General features: G+C 38.4%; 1 protein-coding gene across 2 annotated transcripts in view; it reads left to right on the top strand.

Annotated features, from left to right (window-relative positions):
* Positions 1-20123, top strand: part of LOC141966324 (bMERB domain-containing protein 1) — a 72245-nt gene that overhangs the window by 28741 nt on the left and 23381 nt on the right. For both annotated transcript variants that reach the window (XM_074918849.1, XM_074918850.1), the window contains exon 2: positions 15951-16074. In XM_074918849.1, coding sequence (XP_074774950.1) covers positions 15951-16074 — 124 coding nt within the window. The remainder of the gene's footprint in view (positions 1-15950; positions 16075-20123) is intronic.

Below are 20123 nucleotides of genomic sequence, written 5' to 3'. Positions count from 1 at the left end.
CTGGCTCCAGCAACATTTTCCACTACATTTAATTCTCCTCTTTGACATACAGACATGGTGTGCTAAAATGAATGACTGAGCTTAATTCATCCCCTCTCCTTGATTTCTCCTCTCTTTACTGCAGCTCTCTCTGCCTTATCTCCTAAGTATGTTCATTCAAAGAAAAAAAAACAGTTATGACTCAAACCACAGCACTTCTACTCTAGGGTTTGTATATACAAAACTGCAGTGATTTGAGAACTGGACAGACCACACTTTAATGTGTGTAAAGCACTCTGAGCTTGTGTAGTCCAAGGTTTGTCTGTTCAGAGGTGTAATGCAGGGGTGCTGAAACTTCACGTTAATTCGCAGAAGTAATTAGGGAATTACTTCAGGGAACTTCCCTGAAGTTGTATGAGAGCTCTTCCAACAGGAATCTTAGTCAGGCAATCAAGCATTTTCCTAGTTTTATTTTGTTGCAGTGATGTCATAATTGCTTTTTTCCTCAGAAATTGTTAAAAAAAAATTATTTTATTTACCTTTTATGTAGAATAGTCTGGATATAAAATACCTTGGTAATAATTTCTTCTAGTGAAGAAAATCATAGCACTTAATTTCATTCTTTTAAAATTAGGTGGCTAGCCACAACAGAGTAAATCTAATGTAACTATTTTCATGCGGGGAAGGTGTTACACCACTGTGTTGCAAGCAAGACAAAAAGTGTTTACTTCTGTTTCTCCACATATATAGGTATTTACACCAAAGAAAACATTGTGCTTGTGGCATGTTTTCATTCACTCTGCACAAGGGAGAAAATGCATTTCTTAGAAGTAAAATCGTTTGCATGTTTGTAAGGAGGCCATCCGCTGCCCTTCACAGGAGTAAAATATACAGGGACAGGAAGCAACCTCTTCTCATAGAACATCCTTTTAATAATTTGCCCAGCCTTCCTTATTCTGGAGTGGTAGAAAGGCAAAATATCCCAGCTAGAAACCATTTAATATCTATGAGCACAGATGATCAGAATTTTCATCGGTTTCCAGGTACTGTGGAAAGTGCTCTTCTACAAACAGTAGGGACAGTTTTCTGTATGCTATCCAAGAAGACTGGATAGCAATGACATTTCTGTGGGCAAAACCAGGGTATGACCAGGTGTTGGCAAGGACAAGATGGGTGTTTGCTGGTGAGTCAAATAAAGAAACAGGCAGCATGGTAGATGGTCATTTTGAGATGTGTATCTTTCTAAATGAATCGGTATTGCAGATGAGCTGAAAACTGTGCAGACATGCAAATAAAATAGCATGAACCGTTTACAGCAATGCTTGAGTATTAGTTTATATCCCAGTCTGCACCAATAAAAGTAGGCCAGAGATAATCAATTCAGAAGAAAGGCTGCTAAAAATGAGACTCATCACCAAAGGCTTACTTAATCCAGGAGGTGATTAACTTTGCATAGTGACTTCTGAGGACATAATTGAAAGGAACTTTTTCTTTTTTTCTTTTTTTCACATAAATTCCCATTAAAAATAAGATTTTGTAAACAGAACTTAAAATTGCAAACAAAAGGTAAATTCATTACTTAATCCTGTAGAATTTACTTAAATCACGCCTCTGTAAGATCTGTTATTAGTCTGCTAATAGCAACATGTATGAACAGTGGTCTGAGACAGGTTATAGTGTTATGTCTATTCAGTCTATCTGATAACACTTCCTGAATAGAGTCAGTATTATTTTCTTTGCTGGTTACAAGAAGTTTTCAGATAGCAAAGGGAGAGATATACACACCTAATGAAATACGCAAATCTTATTGTAAAGCCAAAAAAACTGAATAGGAAAGATTACCTGAGGGGGAAAGAGGAAGAAAAAAGGAAGCAATTTAGCTTAATTCATTTTTAAAAACAACAGATTTCATGCTAGTGTCATCCCAATATTTTACTGAATGACAAATCTGTTTCTAGCTCTTTTTGAGCTTATGTTTAGTTCATGTAGGGAATTTCCACTTAAGAAACACAGGAGTTTGGTCTGTTGGTTTTGTGGTGGCTGATTCCCAGAGGTGTGTATGTTCAGCATATGTCAAAGATCTAGACCTCAACCTTTGTAATGTGGAGATTTACTGAGATCAGATTCTGGGTTCAGATGAAAAAAACTAACATTTTTTCTAAGACCTACCTCATAAGAAAGCTTGCCTCTCATATAAGAGACCTCCAACTTTGCACCAGGTATTTGTATCACACACTGATTTTTGCAAAACAGAATTATCTTTCAATTTCCTGGTGTGAGGGGATGAGGTCACATATTACCTTGATAGGGAGGATTTCTCTGGGTAGCATTTCAAATGGGACACTTTCCCAGGCTGGGTATATAATTAAGGAAATCTTCTATAAGCCTGTGATATGTGATATAGCTGTGACAAGAAACAGCTGTTTGTTAAAGAAAGTAAGCAGTTCCCTTTCCATCCCAAAGCTGCTCAAATCTTGGGCCTAAGCTGCTTATGACTAAAGCACAGCAAATTGGGCGTCTGTATCTTCCCTAAAACAGGCAAGAGGAGTGAGGAACTGGCATGGCCATTACTCTGTCCTTCTTGACTGCTGGAAAGATTTAGCAGGTGCAAGTTGAAATGGAAAGATGTACAGCAATTTACTACACTTTTTCTCCTGTGCCAGGAGGAAGCAGAGCACAGCTGGATGCAGAGCCCTTTGGCTAATGCCCCTGTTCTCAATCTCAGAGAAAACCAACCTCTGCACCAAAGCTGCCGGCTACTCCTCACAAAATCTAGGTCAGGCCGAGGCAAGCTGGACAGCAGTAATGACTACTTGGTCACAAACAAATGAGCTAAATCACTAAGTTTTCTGCAGGCAGCACTCACTTGAGTGCTGAAACAATATCATGCAAGATCAGGTAATTTGTCTCATCTGCGGAGATTTATTTATTTATTTTTTTGTCTGTGTGTAGGGGAAGAAAGAAGAGGGAGAAACCAGAAGAACAGAATACTGGCAGAAGCTTCTGGTTTTAGATATACTGGGATATTGAGGGCACCCTTCTGTCACGTTAGGTCAACAGGAGAATCACTGATATGAAACACATGGTGGTACATCCCCTAGAAAGAGGTGGGAAAATGCCACTTTATTATTTCAGTTACAGAAAGACAAATTAGGTTGCTTAGTTTCAGACTGACATGTAATGTGGTCTGGGGGAAATTGCTTTCACACCTCACCTAAAGCCACCAGCCAAATGTGTGAAAAATCCTGTTGTCAGAGCATCTGGCAACAAGGAATGTGGTACTGATACCCAAACTAGAGTTTATTTAAAATTGGAAATAGCAGTAGGAAGTCTGGAAAACGTTCTTGCACAATTCAATTACAGTACTTTTAAGTCTGTCATAATTCTCTGCAGACCTAATTATATGGACAGCTCTTCTTTAAATCCCACTCAAAACCATTTAATCCTTCTTTATACACAACAGAAATGGCTGGATGAGGTACCACAGGCTATTTTGCAAATGGACTGTACTAGTCTTGAAGAGAGTTAGTGGCTCAGTTCCGGCACTGGGGATGCTGGAAACTGAAGTCTGAAATGGTCACGCCAATCATGGTGATGCCCTTCCAGCATGCTGTAATTGCTCTGAAAAATTTCTGTATCTGAGTAAGTCCTTTCTCCACTCTATCAGTATATCTGAGACACCAGTAAAGACACTCTGTGTTGCTAGATTTTTATATCTGATGTGTGATGGGAACTGTACTGAGATGATACTAAACTGGCTACTGATCAGTCAGTCACTTGCAGACCAGCTTGCATCTGAAGGCGTAAGCTGTAGTGACCTTATCACAGCCACCATAAGAAAAAAAAAAGTTAAACCTGCCGAATTTAGAATCTGGATATTTGAAAACCATCTCAACTCAGAGATGAAATTTATATTTCATCTGAGTGGAGAATCACGTGTGAATCCATGAATAAAGTCTCTGGGGTTTCTTAATTCAGTGGGAATTGAGTTTAAGAAGCATTTTATAAAAAGACATTAATTCCAAACTCCCTTTTCTGTTTTCATGATTCTATTTTCCTCATTGTTATGCATTTACCCTCTAAGAGGCTGAAGAGATGTGTGCAACCTTGTTATCATTGACTGTAATGGAAATTGGCTGGGGCATGCAAATTGCCTAGACAGTCCTGGAATCAACTTCAAAGTAGCAAGGTTGAGCCCTGTAATTGGACTGTCAAAGCCTCTAAGGGTTTTCAAGACCCAATCTGTGAATGTCATTAGGGTCGTTTATGTTAGTGGACATACTTCTGTGTACTCTGAATTTATTTATGTCAGAAGCACTTTCTGCAAATTTCAAACACATTAAAAAAAAAATCTGTATTTTTGACTTTATATTATGGTGCAGTCAAATCAGGCCTGGGGCTTTTATTTCATTGTTTATAGGAAGACTTTCATAGGAAGTTATATTTATCTTATATTTTAAAAAAACACATTTTGTTCAATGTTAAGTTCTGACTCCTTAGGCACTTACTGCTGTGAGTGCTGAAATTCTGTTTCCTGACCTGTAAATATGGTTTGTATTAGCTTTTAAACTGCTGCCAGAGGGGGTACTACTAAGGAAATTCATCCCTTTCCCCCTAAAATTGACTGTTTAGGAGACTGTCCAGGTTATTGTGAGTCACAGGTCAAAGACATGATATAAAAATAGAGAAAGTTAGTAGAACTCTCCGTAGTAGAAAAAACCCTACATGTAAATTATGATAGTGCTATAATCGAGCACCAAATCATATACAGATTTACAGCTAGAAAATAAATTATTCTAGTTACAGATAATTAGGTAGCAAATTGTCCTATTGTACTGAGTCAGTTCCTTGCATAAAGAAACACCCTTAGATCCAGATGGAAGAATATGCAGAGATGGTGCACTATCTTGAAGTGATAGTTTAATCTGACAGGATGGATCCTTATGACTTCATGCAAGGAGAGTCTGGAATCTTTGTGTGGGCAATGTCTGACTCCAGAGGACACTGGACCTAAATCCTACCTTAAAGAGTAAAGCCCCAGATAATGGTCAAATTAATCTTTTCTGCTTTCTGAGTCCACCCTCCTACAAATGCAGAAAATCATACAATACCTGAGCTCATTCACAGGACCTGTCTGTTATTTTTATTTTCCCCCAACAAGTGAGGCCAGACCATTAAAATATCCATATGTTCTGATCTTAGTTTAAAACAGCCTTGTTTCCTTTTCTCCAATATCCTACCTGAAAGACTGCTTCAGATTGTTATTGCTTTGGATAGTTATTAGTTTCCAGTCTAAACTTATTCTTACCTCTACTTAATTTTATACCAACCATTATCTTTTAACATAAACAATCCTTTCCTTTGTCCTTGATTCTTTCCTCTTAGCTATCCAAAATCTCTATCTTCACAAGTACCACAATTTTGACAGCATCAAAAGACGGGAGAATGTGGAAATCTGAAAGCTTAAGTGCAAGATAGAACAAATGGAATTTATCATCCAAACACAGGATTGCAGTATAGCTTTTAAGATACATTAAGTCTGAATATGACATTAAAGTCCTATGCATCACATTAGATTTCTACTAGAACTCCAAACTTGTGCAGATTCACATGATCTTCTTTGTCAGAGAAGGATGAACAACTATTGAGAGATGAGCTGATTTTTTTTCAGGATATCATTACCACCAAAATGAAGTCTTCTATGCAGAAAGCAGTTTCTTAAGAGTAGAGAGATCTTTTTCCCGGGGGAAGTGTGAGATTAAAGGGTTGCATAATTACCCACTTAGGAAATTGGAACTGTCATAAATTGACAAAAGACAAAGCCAAGAATAATTACTGCTTATGAATTTCTCAGGATAACAAACAAGACAATTTAATTCATGCTTTTTTTAAGAGGCAAGATCTTTATAGATGTTATCATTATGGACTTGTGGTGATACATATCTTTAAATAGGGAACAAAAAAAGAAAATGGTCCCTAAATTAAAAAGTGCGAACCATCATATAACTATATAACTTCTAGTTAGCAAAATATTGAAGACCATCCTTAATTAGCAACCACTTTTACTGCCTGAATGTCTATTTCTGCTTGGAAATAAATATAGTTGAGTTGGAAAACTCAAAGCAGGATCTCTTTCAGGTTCAGTCTTTAAACCAGCCTTTCCTCAGTGTAATACTGCTTGATCTACAGAAGTGCAGCATAAAAGATGCAAAGCAACTAGGAATCTCGTTTCAGCACTGGGCAGGTACAGGCACTTTCTTACATCAGACGTGAAAGGAGTCATTGTGTGCAATACTTTGAGTATGATACCATAGAAACCAAAAGGACTTTTGAGGGTTAGAGGAAGGAGTTAATATTCAGCACTGTGAATCTGGTGTTTATATTTCAAGAGAAATCTCAGTGAGACCACATTGTACAAAAGCCTGAAATGGAAAAGAATAGACTGCTGCCAAGAGGCTTTTTGCAAAGGTAAATAATGAAATGTAAAAGGTCAAAGCTTGAAGATAAGAACAAGAACGTACAGGATAAGCAACTAAAAATCTTTTTATAACAAGAGGCTCTTGGATATGGAACAGACAGGGCTGTGATTCTGGAAGGGCAGAGGGCAATTGCACCCAGTGCTTTTTATATTCCTATATTACCTAATTTTAAAATGGGGTCATATGGTAGAGTGTGAGTTAGATGCTTTTGAAGTAGAAACTCAGGTTGTAATATGTCTAGACTGTAAATTTAACTGTGATAATTTAAAAAAATAAATCATGACCTGGACAAAATAAATCCTAATATAATTGTGCTGTTGAACTCAGACTGTTCAGCGACTGTTTGAACAGAGCCATCTCCAATCATATCAGATGATTTAATATACCTTGGAAGGAAATATCTGGTGGTTTTTAGCAATAGGGTTTTTTGTTACCATGTGATGGTTCAAAGACTCATTCAAATTCTGTTGAACTCAACAAAATTATGAGTATCAGTTCTGTCTTGCTATTTTGTTTTTTTTCTAGTCTTTTTTCCCTCAACGTTGACCAAAGGCTGGCATATCACAGCCCAGCTCCACAAAATTCATCAGGTGGTTAGTCATTTTTAGAGAATACTAAAAGATTTCTACAGATTTCTAAAAAGCCAAGTTTCAACTTCCAAGACTTTTTCAAACTTATTTTTCAAAGGCAAAAATAGCTGCATGCCTGGAAGGGCAAGTTATATATGACACATGCCAAAAAAAAAAAAGAAAAAAAATAGTCTGTAGTGAAAGACTCCTGTAGACTTCAGTGAGCCTTAGATTAGGAGAAGGGACCTGTGGAGCTAATCATCTCCACAAGACAAATTCATACTTTCCTGTCCCCTCAACCCAGCTGCTTTTTCTTCTGCAGAGTCTGTGTGGTGTAGGGCTTACTGCTGAGATTTCTGCATAAAAGAAAACTCGTAAGTTTTGTTTTGTCTATAATTTTGAAGTTAGTTTATATGTGCTTACTGAATGCTGATCAGACTATTGAAAAATGGCAGAAAATATATATATAACAGCTTCAAGCTATGCATAAAACTGCACATACTCCATAAGTCATGGTAGCCTATTATTAGAAAACAGGAAGGAGTAATTTCGTGTATGACAGAAACAGACTAACTTTGATATTCAATGTTGAATACTAAACAAGACTGAGAGGTGGTGAAATACTGAATGAGAAGAGGCAAATTAATAGAACAAAAGAAATAATCGTAGTATCCATATGACTTATTCCAAAGGTTAATTTGGCAAATTAATTAAGCAAAATTTGAAACAAAACCTTCAAAAATTGGTATATTTGCCATATAATAAATATGTCTTTTTAGGTTGTTAATGCTTTTCTTAGTCTTTACTAATGCTGTTATCAGAAAATTTTCATTTTGATTACAAAAAAAAAAAATTATTTTTTTTCCATAAGAAATCTGTGCAAAAGCAGCTATCATCCTAAGGGTAGAAAGTATTTTTTATTCTTTCCAGTTGCAAAATAAAATTATTTTCACTGCAGCTGATGCTGCAACAGTGGTTTTCCCAGTGATTCTAACCATTACTATTGAAAGCAAGATTTCCTCTCCTCCCACAAATGGAAAGTTTAAATGCATGATAATTAATTTTGATCATCTCAGAGAGATGTTGTGCTTCTCTACAGGTTGTACCAGAGTGTCCATCTACAGACATGAAATTCTGATCTCTTGACTAAGGAGCTGCTGAATGGACCGTAGATGTGAAGGGACTGCTCTAGTCTAGCAGCATATCTCAGAGCATAAGTGATTTTTACACAGCACAGTATAGAGCTGAGGTGGCCAGTAATTTGTATTTCAGGTTTATTGGAAGCATAGCTGCACTACAATTCCCCGTGAACCAGAAAAATATTCCATTTTCTTTTTCTCCTTCCCCAAATGACTGTTCAGAAGCAGGGCTACTTGGTGACTGTGACATTCCCTGAGATCCTGGCATTTGATCGGCTTTCTGTATGCATCCCCGGTTCCTTCCTGCCAAAGGGGTTCCCTAGAGCTGCCAGATTTCACAGCTGCCTGTCACAAAACCAAGCTGTAAGGGAATTCAACCAGCCCAGAGGTTTACCCTGGGACATGGAGCATGTGAAAAAAACAGCTTTGGGATTTCTAGGTGTCCTGCTGTCTGGCAAAAATATTGGAAACTTTGATGCCTAATTTTAAGTCGGTATTTCAGGACTCTGGGAATACCTCCTGTGCACCTGGGAGCTGCACTGCAGCTGAAACTTCTGTTTCCAGGGTTTTATGGAGAATTTACCATCTCCAGAACTGCAAGGCTGCACTGGATCCTCATGCACTGTTAAGAAACCAGGCTGTTTACACAGAGGCATTCCTTTTGATTTCATAGTAAAGGTACTGAATCCAAGATGTTATCCCCACTCTGAATGCCACTTCTGGCATTTTCTAGAGAGTCAGTTTTATCAGAAAGTTTCTGGCCACCACTGCTTCCAGGAACAAAGCACATCTAGCCACCTGTGAAAGATGCTCAGTTGGTGTCAGCTCAAAGTGCACTTCATGCCAGTGATTCCAAAATAAATGTGTTGCTCAACCCATAGAAAAGTATTAATAGAGATTCAAAAGAGAAGAAAAAAAAAATCAGCTTCTTGCTAAAAGGAAAAATTCAGCTGTGTCATCTCCAGCGTTCAGTGCTATTGATGGCAGTGGAAGCAAAGTGATTCTGAGAACTTTAGCACATCTAAGGGGAATAGAACATTAGTCTTTTGCTCCTCGAGTAACACTATTGTCTTTAGAGATTACTTTTTCCCCAGTGTTAAAACCCATCAGGTATGTGTGCTCCTGTTGCCTCAGTGTAGCCTATTAGCTGGTTACTGAGGCCTGATAGAACCACCATTATGATTCCGACTTTTTCTAAATTGTCTGTCATCACCAGTCTGGTTTCACTGCAAGAGATGAAACAGGAGGGCCAACTGTCAAGCGGAAGGAAGATTGCCTTGAGGGAGAAGAGAAGGATACAGCATTTTCTGAAATAACCCACTGAAATAGACTGTGGACTTGTACTCTGCAGCAGGATGAGGACTGATTCCTGAGATACATGTAGAGCAGCCTCTTATCTCAAAGCCATTGGGACTCACAGGCAATACAAAAATATTCATAATATTGTTCATGGAAAGAGAGAATGGGAAGCACAGAGTTTATGTAATGCACTTAGAAGCAGGTAATGCACTGCTGTTTGAAACAGATGTGCAGTGAGCTGGTACCAGTTCCCACACTCTGTATTTATATGTGCAGATTCCTTTGGAATTTCTCCAGAAATCATCAAAAGTAAGAAAGGGAAACCATGGTGAGGTGAGTGAGCCTTTGTCCAAGGTTCACTTCAGTCATGATGAGTATTTCTGTTAATAACTGTAGGTGGAGGATCAGTGCTGGATACAAGAAGGGCTGGCAGCTCCGAAAGTAGGCAAGACCTGTGCCTCAGCATCACAAGGCAGGCAGGGGCAGGGCATGGCCCAATGATACGTGACCAAAGAAAGCAGAGCAGGCCTGGTGACAACAACCTGCGTCAGCCACAGTCCGGATCTCCAGGCAAATCCCTAGTACAGGCAGGCCCAAGGTCAAGTGGGAAGTCAAGTCCAGGTTCCCCAGGGGAGGAGCAAGGGCCAAGGGCCAGTGTTTTCTTGAAATGTGCTCCTGAGCGAAAGGAGGGGGAGCCCCTGCTGAGGCTTCTCAAAGCCAGACACCTGCACCATGTCCAAACCAACCCTGAGCCCAAGCAGTCAGACCAGCGGGAGTGGTGGGATGTGCTCAGCACCATGACCATCAGGTCACTTCCAACTGGTACTATCCTATGTCACCTTCCCCCATTCTCCCAGTTTACCCATTTTAAATTGTACAAAGTTTCCTGCCTGTTAGGGAAGCCAGGAACAAAATATATTGCAGCTGTTTGTATTGTGTTTAGCCATTAGCTATATTTATATGGTAATTCCAGCATGAAACATTGAATAAGTACAGTTTCACACACATGCCAAACTTAATCATTGTTAGGATTCACGGTAATAGAATGCTGCAGCAGGCTAGATTAGAGATAAGCAATTAGATGTAGGGGTATTTTTGTACAAGTTAGTTATTGGCCACTGCATCCTGCTCCAGATGGGTTAAATCAAAGATTAAAAAAACCAAACTCTGAGCCTCTGAATACATTTAAGGCAATGGTAAAAGGTATAGAAAAAGTCCTGGCTACAAGACTAGTCATTCATGCCTCCAGGTGACAAGCTAGTGACAAACTACAGGAATCATCTGATTCTTTTCACACAAACATTTTTGTATCTGGATTATTTTGTACTATAACAATTTATTTTTCTGCATTATGCAACTATTTCAGTTTCCACCAAGTGTGCTGTTTTTAAGTTCCACCAGCTGGTTCTCTTCATCCACCTCTAACCTGTGCCTCCTGCTTAACTTCTGCTTTCGTTCTTCAACTAATAGTGGTCTCGAAAGTCTTGATTTTGATACCTGAGACAGCATTAAGAGTGCACTTGCTGCACCATGCTTTATTAGCATTTAATATACTTCAGTGAGAAAGGATTAATTCAAGAATTTCACTAAATTCTTGAGAATGCCCCAAAAGTGCTGACCCAGATTTGGAACAGAATTTAGTCATTAACAGTATTTTAACAAGGATTATTTTGTTACTGGACATTTTAAGGGAGTGGAAATAGGCCTCAAGTTTCTCAGTTTGAATCCAGTCCAGGACAACAATGACTTAAAATAATTTTCAACTGAAGCGCTGTAATTGAGTGGGCTGAGCAGCCAGGTTTGTTGCTAAGTGGTGTCCACATTAGAGAAGCCATGCAGCTGATTTGTACTGCAGTGCTTTAAAGAGCTCTCAGCAGTCATGAGTTGAACAAACACAGGGTCTCATTTAAGGTTCATCCATGTCAAAGATGGTTAAAGAAGTGGCAGAGTACCTGGGTTATTATCCACCCTTACCTATGCTGGAGGTCTTCTGTTGCTAAATTACTGAGATGACTCTTCAAGGCCGAGCGACTGAGTTTCCAACAGCAGCAGATTCACCAGCAAGAAAAAGGATAAACAATGTCCTGAAGAGACTCCATGATTCAGCAGACCTTGTACTGGCTCTGCCACAGACTTGCTATGTAGCCTTAAGCAACTCATCACTCAGCTCTTACTGCCTCTAGACTGCAAATTACCTGCATACTGCTTTAGGGGTTCATGGAGTAGAGGTCTGATTGCTGTTCCGTATGTGGATACCACCAGAATAATGACGACCTAGTTTTGGGTTCCTATAGCATAGGTTTGAGACCCTTTGTGTTACTGATACACCTCACCTTCTCCATGCCTCTTTTACAGAGATGATGATAACAAAACCCCCAAATTAGAATTAAACCAGCTAATGGTTGTAGAGCACAGTGAGCTTCTCAGTGAACATGCTCGCATCAAGTGACAGCAGCGGGATTTTTGCTGATAATTACTTTTTTTCTTACGGATTCCTTACCAATTTGTTTGAAACTATTGACACCAGGTGTAATGCATTCTCCCATTTCTCACTTCAGGCTTCTTTTAAAGTTTTCTTTGCGCTTATTGATTTAATAGGCATTTTATTTTTTTGTTGCTTTTCATCACAGGTGGCTAATGTTCCATTTCTGGTTGTCACACTGAGGACGAAATGTGATCATTAAGTTAATACCCAGTTTAACTATACCAGTCTGCATTTAAATTGAAGCAAAAATATGCATAATTAGCTTCAGGTTTACCTCTTCAGTCCCTCTCATTATATATAACAGCTTGATAATTTTATTTCTATATAGTAATTATTTTCATGCTAATATCTTTTTGTGTATACAGTAATAATATTTTACTTGTTTCTTTGTCACCGAAAATTATCCTGGAGATTGCAGAGCAAATGAAATAGTTTCATCCTGTCACTCACTGTGTCTAATCTCAGTGTTGTCTCCACTTTTGCTTTATGAATTTTGGCTCATTACCAGAAACAGAGTGCAATAACAATATATGCTAAAAAATAGTTGACTAATGCATGCCTGCTTTAAATAAAAGGAAACATTTTTCTTTCTTTTATGAAAAGGTAAGAGACTCTTGTGTGAAGCTGTTCAGAATCATGTCTTAAAGTTCTAAAGGTATCATTCATCACTGGGACAGAGCTAGAGCTTTACTCAAAGGCTTAATAATGTTAATGTATTCTTTCCCAAGTGGTTTACAACCCAGGAGCTCAAACCATTTTATGAAAAATAATCAATTATCCTTCAGCATAGCTGCTGCCAAGTAGGCCAAACAGTTATCTACAATATTAGAAAAGAAATTCCAACACAAACAGGTTGGTAATTTGTGAGGAGCACAGTGGTGAAGGTGTGAGGTAGGAATCCTGGCCGGTGGCCTCTTCAGAGGCTTGTATTTTCAGAGTGTCCTCACACCTGGGCTCTACTATTTTGGGATTTCTGTGAAATACAGTGTTCTAATTGTGCCTTTCCCCTCAAAGCCTGCCTTAAAAATGTATGCTCTTCAGAGTGGGCCAAAGCGAGTGATATACTGTAGCTGTGTTGGGTTTATGTCACCTATACAGTAAACATGCTAAGTAAGGATTGACTTCAGTTCCTTCTTCTTGGAAGACCATGCCTACTCTCTAGAACTGGCTCTTAACCTCTTCCAGCACCACACTGTCTCCATATTCAGTTCTCTATCCTCACCTTAAAATTTCTTCCTTTTTCAACTGCCCAGTCTGGTTTTTCCTCTCAGAGTTCCCATAATCTAGCTCTTACCAATCCTCCTTCCAGTTTGAGATCTCCATAAGAATTAATCACCTTACAGTATGTTCACAGCACATGTATTCCTATGAAGATAAACTAAACCACTCCTTATCTCTTTGTATTATTCTAGCTACATCTCTAAGTTTGCAGACAAGTTGTGAACTAATATTTTACGGTTTCTATATTTATTTCCCTCCACTTTCAAACTTGTGGTGCCTCACTTACATTTTTGATTCTTTTGAAAACATTGCATAATTATGGATAGCTTTCAAAAATATTTTCTCTGGTTCAAGCACACGTTGAGTGGGATGTGAAGGAGAATCTGTGACTGTTCTGCAAGAGGTCAGACTAGACTTGCTTATCACACTAATTCTTGTGTTGGTTTTAAGCACATACTCAGGGCATAAGGCTTGTTCATGATTTCCCTCCTGAATTATTGAAATTGTGGTATGATATCTGATCTGATCCAAGGGGTAACGCTGGGACATTTACAGCTAGAGTTGCAGAGTGGAAATAAAGATAGTTACTTCTCCCCCCCCCCGTTTTCTGAGCTCTTGAGAACTAATTTTAAAATATGTATATATGTGTAATATATTTGTGGTTTATCTTTCTAATTACCAGTATTCATGGTAGCATCAGAATAACTTCCTATCTCCTCCTTAATATTTTTGGAAAATAAATTTGCACCAAAGCCAATTTTGCTGCAAGCAGTTAAATTTAACTCCACAACCCTGAAAGGGAGCAAGAGGCAAAACTATACTTACAGAGTCTTTGCTCTAATTTCTTTTGACTGATGTCTGATAAACATCTAGTGAATACTGAATTATAATTCTGCCCATCTGTTAGTGGTAGCACAGCGTATTAGGTACTTTGCTACTGAGTTCAAGACTTTGCTATGGTTCCTCATTCCCACACACCCAGAGAAGGGTGCGTGGGGAGGGAAAGGGTGGGGCTGGCTACAGTCCCTAAGGTATTTTCAGTGGTGTTCAAACTTCCTCAAAGAGATCTAGATTCTCCAAGGTTTTTAGGTTGTATTTCAAGATTTAAGATAGTGTCTGGGACTTGGAAAGCTTCATAAACTTTACACTGTGAAGCTACCCATTGATGACAGAGCTGGAACAGCACCTCTTAGGACATCTGGGCAATACCTCAACTAAATATACCCCAACAATCACAATGATTTCTAATAGGAAAATCAATCTTCTACAGGCAGCAGTTGTGTTTTCAGACACATGAGAGCACCTTACTTTATCAACCAGTTTCGCAATTTGAGTTTTAAAAATAACTGAGAAATGATTGTTCTCTCATGAGAGATATTTCAAAATTTGTCACTTTTTTCCTTGAGATTCTGTTATCTTGAAAAAACCAGCAATTTTTAATATTTCTTTGCACACTTTCTTCATTATGAAGTGAAGCCAAAACTTGCTGACAATACTATCAGGATAACTTTAAAAATATATATTTTTTTAAAATATATTTTTGTATATAAAGAAAATATATTTTCTTTATATCCTATAGAATTTCTTTACTTTGTTTCCATTTTGGGAGAGCAGGTCTTTGTGAGCTAAGCTCATACAGGGACTGTGTTTGTTAGATTTTGTAGTTTCATTTCTACTCCAAGTTTCTGTCAGAAATTCTTAGCTGTTTGTGCTTAGTCTGTCAAGAGACACTTGAGAATTCATCTTCTCTTAATTAATTGAACAGCTTTTTTTTTTCATGCTTTTTGTCTCCTGTTTTCTGCATAATCATGCTGAGTACATTTTGACCTCTCCATTTTCCTTTTTTAAACCAGTACAGCTGAAACAGACCTGCCTTCAGGAATGTGTCTCCATTTGGGTACCAAAACATGCAGGCACTCTATTTTTTAGTCTCTAAATTCTTGTTCAAAATACAGGCCAATTATGGTGAACCCTTGGAATAAGGTTTTCCAGAGACCAGGTTGCTCCTTTCCAAATACATCTTCTATAAATTGGTTCCTTCAGCGTACAATGAACACAGTTCATAGCCCTGCTTCTTTCTGGTTTAGATAAGGTAACACATCAGTTATAGAGAAAAAAAAAATCATAGAAGGACCCTGGCCTTACCAGTTGCCAGTTAATTACTACAAACTGCTGTTTGTCTCCTCAACTGATTTCAGTGTCCTAGTGAGAGACACTCAGCCCCTCAAAGGACTAGACCCTATGTCATTTGTAATCATATCCTTGGCTCCTCTCTAGTAGGTCTAGGCTTTAGCTGTTAGTTAACGTGAGATGGTGGAATGGCATGAAGAGTTACAAGAATTAAATACGGAAAACCTTCATCAGTTTACATTGCCTGCGCTTGCACCATGATAGGACACTTCAGAGTTGCAAGTAATTGCTTTGAGTGAGTTTTGTAGCAGTCTGTGGCTGTTCTTTCAAAGTTTGTAGTGATATAGGTTAAGGAACAGTAGCTATAGTTATGTACTGGGTTGGGATTCCTTAGAGTTATGATGGATTCTGACTAACAAAATGGATGTTACTTTGGCTTAGGGATTCTTTCACTTCAAAATGGTTACATTGAAAGCAATAAGCAAAACAATAGAGAAACCAGTCAACATAGCATTCAGCTAGAATATTCTTTACCAATTGCATTAATTACCCCATAGTCAGATAGCTCTGTGATTAAATTTACTTCCTAAAAAAACCTCATTGAGACAGTTTGACTACCTTAATTCATTATCTCTGCTTTCACACACAGATCAACTTGACATCATTTCAATGGCTGAAACAACAATGATGCCTGAGGAAATTGAGCTTGAGATGGCAAAGATCCAGAGACTTCGGGAAGTCTTAGTCAGAAGAGAATCGGAACTCAGGTTTATGTAAGTATAAATACTACTGGGAAAACACTATGCAAAATTAATCAAAATAGGAAAGAATGCTATTTAGAAGACTTTTATCTGCTTGACATTTTAAAAGGAAGAAAGATAAAGAGCATCCCAGTTAGGTGAATGCTTGCAAAATGCCATTGGGAAATGATTTTTGTAGTTGTAAAGGAAATTACCTTTTTTGTTTAGCACCTTTTTTATTCAGCATGATTTGCAGAAGATGTAAAAGGGATCTATTACTTACAAAAGGAAACTTTAGCAAAGTACGTGTCTACAGAGCATATTTTTATACCCAACTTCAGTCCTTTGTGGGAAGGATATTTGTCTGAAGAAAATAACAGGTAGGGGATCTGGAGCTTCCACAGCCTAACCTAATTCAGGCTTTATCTCTCACTTCATTAGTGATCTCAGACAGCTCATGTCACAAAAGAGCACACTGTGTTCTGGACTAATAGCAACCAAGATTTGACATTTGTTAAATGGAAGCCTTTAAGTTATGAACACATTTTGATGTATCAAATTAAACAGCAATACTCCAAGAGAGATTTTCAAAACTGCCAAAAGGGTCAGGCATAGGAGCCTCACTGAAGGTTAATGAATATTAATCTAGTTCTGTTGATGAAGTCCATAGGGTTTATATTCCTAAATCACTGAATCTAGAAGACCAGGATTTATTAAGAAGGAGTATATTATTTTGAAGTCCCATCTGCCTGTGAGTACCTGAGGTCAGAAACTAATGCCTTTGCTGACAGGCCAAGAACCTCAGTAAATCTAAAGCCTGCTGAACCCAGACCCTTGGCATTAACGAAGCTACAGTAGCCTGAAAAAAATCACTTGCTCTCTTCTCTCTTTAAAGTACAAAGATAGGAGTGGTACTTTAACCCTCACACCTGGAGGTTAATTTCAGTGCCCTGACTTGAACCGCCAGAAGGTAAAAGCCTCGCCCTCAAACAGCACAGACATCTGTCTTTGAGTATTATTCCACAAGACTTCAGCCCAGAATCACTGCTTAGACACCTTTGGAAATAAGGACTGGTAATATTGACACTGACTTTTAATAATGCTGTAGTGGCACAAATAAACAGGAAAGGTTTTGTCACACCTGCTCCTGGTAGTCAAATAACTACTTGGTTATTGGCTTGTACATAAATTTAGTCTGGAAGAAGCTTTATCATTGAACCCTGCACTTCTCTTGACATTTTCTATATCAAACAAAGCACTGAAATAAACTGTCCCAGTGAATAAGAGCCATGGTGGATATCTGCTTGTCATCGTTTCTCACGTTCTTCACTTGTTCCATTTGTTCTTGTATCCAGTCTGTTCTTTTCATTTCCCCCATGCTCACACTCATCACACCCTTTACTCTTTATTGCCTAGCAGGTGTTTGAGTAAGGAATTCAACATAGAGGAGCTTGCTTATTGAAAAGGGAATATAACTGACATTCATACTGTGCAACAGTACTCTTCCTGCAGTAGGTATCTAAACACACTGCCTAGAGCTACCCAAGAGCACTCCCCAGCTGTTCGCTGGCTGAGTGAGGAAAGCTCTTCTGAGCATCAAAGTCTTCACTAGGTTTGGCCCTAGGTGTTAGCAAAGCAGGCAGGTGATAGACACAGCAACTGCCAGAGATAGTCACATGTTTTTGTCTTTTCTAAGTCATGGAAAGCCAAGCTTGTTGCTGCTGCCACTGTCTTCAGAAAGAGGGACTGAGGTGTGTGCCACTGCCACAGACCCTCTCATTCCTTTAGCAGCTGCAGGCCAAGATGAATACTTTTCCAGGGATATTCACAGAGCTTTCTAGCCCAACTGCTCCCTTCTCTGCGGCAGCTTATTAATGCTTGAGGCAGTTAAATTCAGTTTGTTAACACCACTAAATGAAATGGTGAGATAGCATCTGTCTCTGCACTGAGATTCTACTTGCAAACCAAGACTACATTGATCATGATTTTTCAAGCCCTGTGTAGGCTTCCCATCTTTCTAAGCCCATTTGCAACAGGCTTCCAGAATTAGAACATGCTTCCCTTAATAGCTTTTAAGAGTCAAAAAAATTGTTTGTTTGACTTCATCTCATTTTTAAAAATGTTTTTACATTTTTTTCCTGACAAGTGAGAAGCATGTTGCTAGTGACACCCAAGTAATATAGCAGCACCTGTTCTTTACTGCCTTTCATTCTGGATAGTTTACACTGACAGAGTGGCTTGGTTGCATTTGTTTTCAATGACAAATGTCTTTTAATACCCTCTTGCTGAGGTCAACAGCACAACTCACAGTTACATCAGTGGTCCAAGTTTTGTATCTGTTTAAGCAAATTACATAAACTGTAATTCATACACTTATTGTGGAAGACTTTCTATGTGGCCATACTTAATTTTTTTCACTTGTTTCCTGAAGTAATGCACTGCCAGTGTCCCAAGACCAGAAGTCTGTATGTAGGTCATCAATTTTAGTAATTGTTTTCTTCTGACAGGACTAGATTCCCCTGTGAATGACCTATACAGCCAACTGCATGAAACTGAGCCACCTCTGACAGGTTTAAGGCAGACTCGACTTTGAACATGTGGCTGCTAACTAGCAGTACTACACACCTATGCTCAGTTCACTGAGTCCAAGACCAACTTTAATGAGAACCAGCTCTCTTTACTTCTTGTACCTGCTTTAGCTTTTCATTCAGTTATAACAAAAGGATAAAACATACATCTAGTAATGGAGAAAATGTGTGGTATGTTTGTATTCTCTTTTTTTCCCCTCATGCTGTTAGCAACAGAGTAGAAATTATCTTGAGTTAAATTTGGCTTCTTTTAGTTCTTATAAAAGCATGAACATGATGAAATAAATCCATATCACACATCCAGCCACAATTTACAGATCTAGCTACATTTTTTAAAGTGATGGTTCGTTCTTCTCCCTGTCTCTCTGTGTGACTGATTTTTTTTTTTTTTTTTTTTACTCACATGTAGCCAGATTGTAAAGCTAGGACAGAGTACACTGTAGCTGTGCTTTAAAATAAATAAATAAGTGAATAAAGGACAAAATAAAGCACAAGTTAGAGGACTTGTGCTCTGAGCATATCACCATGCTGACCATGGCTCCCTCCTGTTAGAGGCATACACTCTGTCAGCTTTACTTACACCAGCAACTACCACAACTCTTCACAGCACAGACATTGTATTTTAACAATATTCACACTCTTAGAATAAGAAAACAAACCACTAGAAGCTAGACCTGTTGCTGGTGGAAATCAGACCAAGCCCTTCCCCTGCCAGAGTGATGCAGGTTTAATCCATGGAAGGAATTTGCTCTAAGACTACTAACTGAAATTAGCGTTTTCCTTGAACAAGACACCCAAAGAAGATCCAGGTTAGCATATCTGCCAAAAAAAAACCCAAAACCTAAAACCCAAAAAAACAAACCCTACTGAAAAAAACCCTAGCAAGGTCTGGATGATCAGCAGTCCTGGAGTTGGTTTGCATTTTTCACACTTCTGTGCGTGAACCACTAAAAACTTGCCCTGCTGATATGTGAAATCATCAATAACTTAATATTCTTGCAGGCAGTTCCTCACCTGTGATCTATACAGTATGTGTCTCTCTTCAAATGCCATGAACTCTACAGGAGGAGTCTTTAGCAAAACATACAGACAGCTTTCCTTTCTTTGAAAGTTAATGCATCAAGGCCTTATTTTTACCATAGTAATACTATGAGGTCCATATTCCCTCTCCCCCTGAACAATGTAACACCAATGACTAATGAAGTCTGTAGGACAACAAAAGGGATAAAATGAAATATGTTGCTCCAATGTCACTACGCAAATGTTACATTACAGTACTCACAGTTGGTAACACTTCAGTATCTAAAGAAAATCTTTACTGAAGAGTTCATCGTCACTAAAAGCTTTAGAAGAGTAACCCTATAGAGGTGAAAAAGAGTGGGATGGTAAAGAAATAAAAGCTAGATACTTAGTCATCATTATTATTTCAAAACAAGTCATAAAGTATTTCAGAATCAGGCAGTGGGATTAAACTAAATAATAAAAGGATTTAAT

This window comes from Athene noctua, chromosome 15, assembly GCF_965140245.1.
Source record: "Athene noctua chromosome 15, bAthNoc1.hap1.1, whole genome shotgun sequence".
Taxonomy (NCBI): Eukaryota; Metazoa; Chordata; class Aves; order Strigiformes; family Strigidae; genus Athene; species Athene noctua.
Note: the sequence above shows the minus strand (reverse complement) of the source record. Positions and strands in the feature narration are given on the sequence as shown.